General features: G+C 31.4%; 1 protein-coding gene across 1 annotated transcript; it reads left to right on the top strand.

Moving 5' to 3' along the window:
• The first annotated feature begins 204 nt into the window (after positions 1-204).
• On the top strand, positions 205-3220 carry LOC130677185 (uncharacterized). Its single transcript, XM_057483831.1, has 3 exons — positions 205-305; positions 402-592; positions 682-3220. The coding sequence occupies exon 3, from the start codon at positions 2003-2005 to the stop codon at positions 2909-2911; it is 909 nt and encodes a 302-aa protein (XP_057339814.1). The 5' UTR covers positions 205-305; positions 402-592; positions 682-2002; the 3' UTR covers positions 2912-3220.
• Positions 3221-3652: the final 432 nt, after the last annotated feature.

The raw sequence follows: 3652 nt of genomic DNA, 5'->3' as shown, positions 1-3652 counted from the left end.
TAAAACTAAATATTTAGATGTTTTAAAAATGACGAAAATTTTATTCAACTTATCAATAAGTAGTTTAAGTATTTATTCTTAATGAATAACCGAACACAGTGCAAAGTCAAAGTCTGAAGATATTATAAACAACGATTTTAAAATCAAATATGGCTTAAGAGTTAAAAAAATATTTTATAATTGATTGTCAATTTTTCCATTACAGAAATCTTATTTTTCAAAAATATTAAATGTGAGTTAAACGACCAGTTGTTAACGCTAGACGATGATGTTGATGCCTACACCCCAGAAATTGATGACATGAGGTATCTTTTTTTTTTTTTAAATTATTCCATAGAATTATTCAGTTAATTGTATTTAATGATCTTGTTTAATTCTATGAAGAGAATAATTTATTTCAGAAATCGAAATTCTTCGGATTCGATACCAAATCTACAAAACTTGAGTGCAATAAATAATTGGTCGGATCATGATTATTCATTACCTTTTGAGAAAGTTTATGAAGATATAAATAATAACTCTACTGAGATTTTCCATTCTACTATTGATACAGATCAACAATCATTTGATAAAGCGCATAATCATACAACTGGTAATTTTTGACAATTAAGTTATTAAATTATTCACGTAAGCGAAATGTATTATGACTGAACAGTAATGTTTTTTAATTTCTTTGTTCAGACTCGAAAGATCCTGATTAAGTGCCAGATATTAATCGAAGTCAAGAGTCAATAACTCAAAATCTAAGTGAAGAAGATATTTCAAGGAATGCTATAGTTGAAATGGAATCTAATGTAATGAAAAATGTCACTCCTTCAGCGTTTGAAAATGGAGATGTTGAATCATATCAAATAATCTTAGGATCGGGCGCTCCTGACCCGTCTAAGATGCATGTGAAAGATACTAAAGATGAAAAAGAACATTATTGTGGTTTTTGCAATAAAAAAGTCTATCGATATGGTAGACACTTGGCAGTTCATGAAAAAATTCCTGAAGTTGCTTTAATTTTAAAAATGGAAAAAAAGAGTAAACAGCGCAAAGCGGCAATTGATAATCTGCGAATAGCTCACGATTCAAAATGAAACAATGATTCTACTGTCAACGATGGAGAGTTGATTGTTTTACGGCGTCCAAACAAACCAAAAGTACTAGAAAATAATGAGAAGCAAATTAAAATTCCTGATGAAGTGCCGAAAGAAAATGAATCGGGGAATGAAGAGTCAAATGACCTAGAAGGAATTCAAGAAAATCCTGTCGATAAAATAACTAAGAAAGAAAATGTCAAAAACATCATGACTCCTATGGATTATACCTTATGTCCTGATCGTAAAGGATTTGTAAGGATTTCAAATGTTTGGCATCATTACAAAAGATGTTTGAGACGTAAAAATAAACCTACAAAAACTGACAGTGTTTTGCCTTTAAGTAGAATGCTAACTGGTCGAATTCATTAGTATGCTAATAATATTGTGAAACGTGACATTTTCCCATATTTACGTGACGACAACATTACAGCTGCTATCAGATATGAAGAGTTGGTCATTTTGTACGCTAATGAACTCGCTGAAAAATTTCCATCGCCAGAAGATCACGCTATGATCCGCCGAAAATTGCGTATGTTAGGTAGATTTATCACAGCAGCTAATAAAATTTCAGTTCCTGAAAAGCATAGCTTAATGTCTTTGCTGTCGCCTAAAAACTTTCAACTGTGCATAAAAGCTGTGTATGATGTAGCTGGCTACAATGAAAAAGAACGTTCTTTCACGGCAACTTTCAGTGTTCCACTGCAGTTGCAATTGGTACATCACTTAAATATATTGCTGAGTTTTTAATAACGGTTTATATTCAGAGAGAAGATAATCCAAATGAAAAACAAACTGAAAATTTTATCAAATTAGCAAATAAAAAGTTTGAAATTATCAACCGAATAGCAGCAGAAACTTTAGCAAAAAGGAAACGAAACAAAATAATTAATCTTCCTAGCTGCGCTGACATTGAAAAAATGACAGATTATTTAGAGGAAAAGCGTAAGACTGCTTATGATTCACTTCAAATCGAATATTCATATCGAGCTTGGCTTGAGCTCCGTGAAATGATATTTTTGCTATTACAAATTTTTAATCGAAGGAGACAAGGTAAAATCTCGAAAGCTGAAATCGAAGAATTTAAAAAGTGCACAAGTATAGATGGCCAAACGAATAAGGACACATTTAATTCACTCAATGAAAAATGTAAAGACCTTGCTAGAACGTTTTTTCATTTTCAAATTCACGGAAAATTGCAACGTACTGTTCCAGTTTTGGTCCATAAAGGAATATATGAAAGTCTTCAGCTCTTTTTAGATTTGCGTGGAACCGCAGGGGTTTCTCCTGAAAATCAATTTATTTTTGGTTTACCAGGATTAACTGATAAACGTGAGAGGCGCTTACACGCTTATGCTGTGATGTCGAAACACTCTGTTTTATGTGGTGCTGATGATCCTTCGTCCCTGCGTGGAACTAATTTGAGGAAACATATTGCTACTTTATTAGCAGAATATAATTTTTATGATAGCGATTTGACTGACTCAGCTAATTTTTTAGGTCACGAAGAAAAGATACATAAGAGTCATTACTGTCAACGGACAAACCGGGAGATTCTGGTAGTTTCTCAGTTTTTAGAAAGAGGGAGTAAGCCTTTGAACCCTCGTACAGACCTAAGTGATATATCTGAAAATAATTCTCAACAGAATAGTACAATTGATTCTGTAGAAGAAACACACGTAAGAAAACGTTGTGCTACAGAGTCATTATCACCAGAAATTTCAATTAAAAAACAAAAAATTTCCAGGCAAAATCCTAAAAAAATTGATAAAAGCAAAAAAAAACTATTCAACGAAAAGCGTGGACTAAGAAGGAAAAAAATTTATTGAGAGAAAAATTTGGTACTCTCATCCGTAGTCATGCTTATCCACCTTTGAAAGAAATTAGGGAGATGCTTAAAGAAAATCCAGATGTTTTTGGAGAAAGAACGGAAGCTCAAATAAAAACTTTGTTTTTCAAATTTATATAAACATAAAAAATAATTTGATGAGTGACCACATTTCTTTACTTCTCATATTAACAAATATGTCCTACTATAACTTATAATATATTATTTTTTATTCTTATTTATTTTGAATTTACCTTCATTTAAAAAATTATAGCGATTGTTATAAAAAATATAGTATATGATGTTTATTATAAAAGGTTATATGATGCAAACTTACTGTTGTTATCATTTCATAATTTTTGTAATTTTGCTAAACATATGTTTATTTATTTAATTCTTAGCTATTTATTATTTGTTTCTTTTTATTTTTAACTTCCCGCTAAGAAAATTGAAAATTCTCAGAAACTCGGGAAGTTATTGGTTTCGGTCCGATTTACGAAAATCGAATTTTCATCAGATGTCGACGTTTTGAGGTCCTAGGAAGCTATCCTGACTAATTTCAAGATGATGTCCGAGTGTATGTATGTATGTACGTACGTACGTACATATGTAAATACCTGTATCTATTGAATGGATAAACCGATTTCGAATTTTAAGGTGTTATGTCATTCAACGCGGCTTGTTAATATCTTGAAGCTGTAAGAAATTGAGCTTGATCGGTAGGGCTCGTTCAGAGATATTC

Source organism: Microplitis mediator, chromosome 11 (assembly GCF_029852145.1).
Source record: "Microplitis mediator isolate UGA2020A chromosome 11, iyMicMedi2.1, whole genome shotgun sequence".
Lineage (NCBI taxonomy): Eukaryota > Metazoa > Arthropoda > Insecta > Hymenoptera > Braconidae > Microplitis > Microplitis mediator.
Note: the sequence above shows the minus strand (reverse complement) of the source record. Positions and strands in the feature narration are given on the sequence as shown.

Excerpts from the sequence above, each read along its gene's own strand:
- LOC130677185 (XM_057483831.1), top strand. The coding sequence starts at position 2,003 with ATGACAGATTATTTAGAGGAAAAGCGTAAGACTGCTTATGATTCACTT.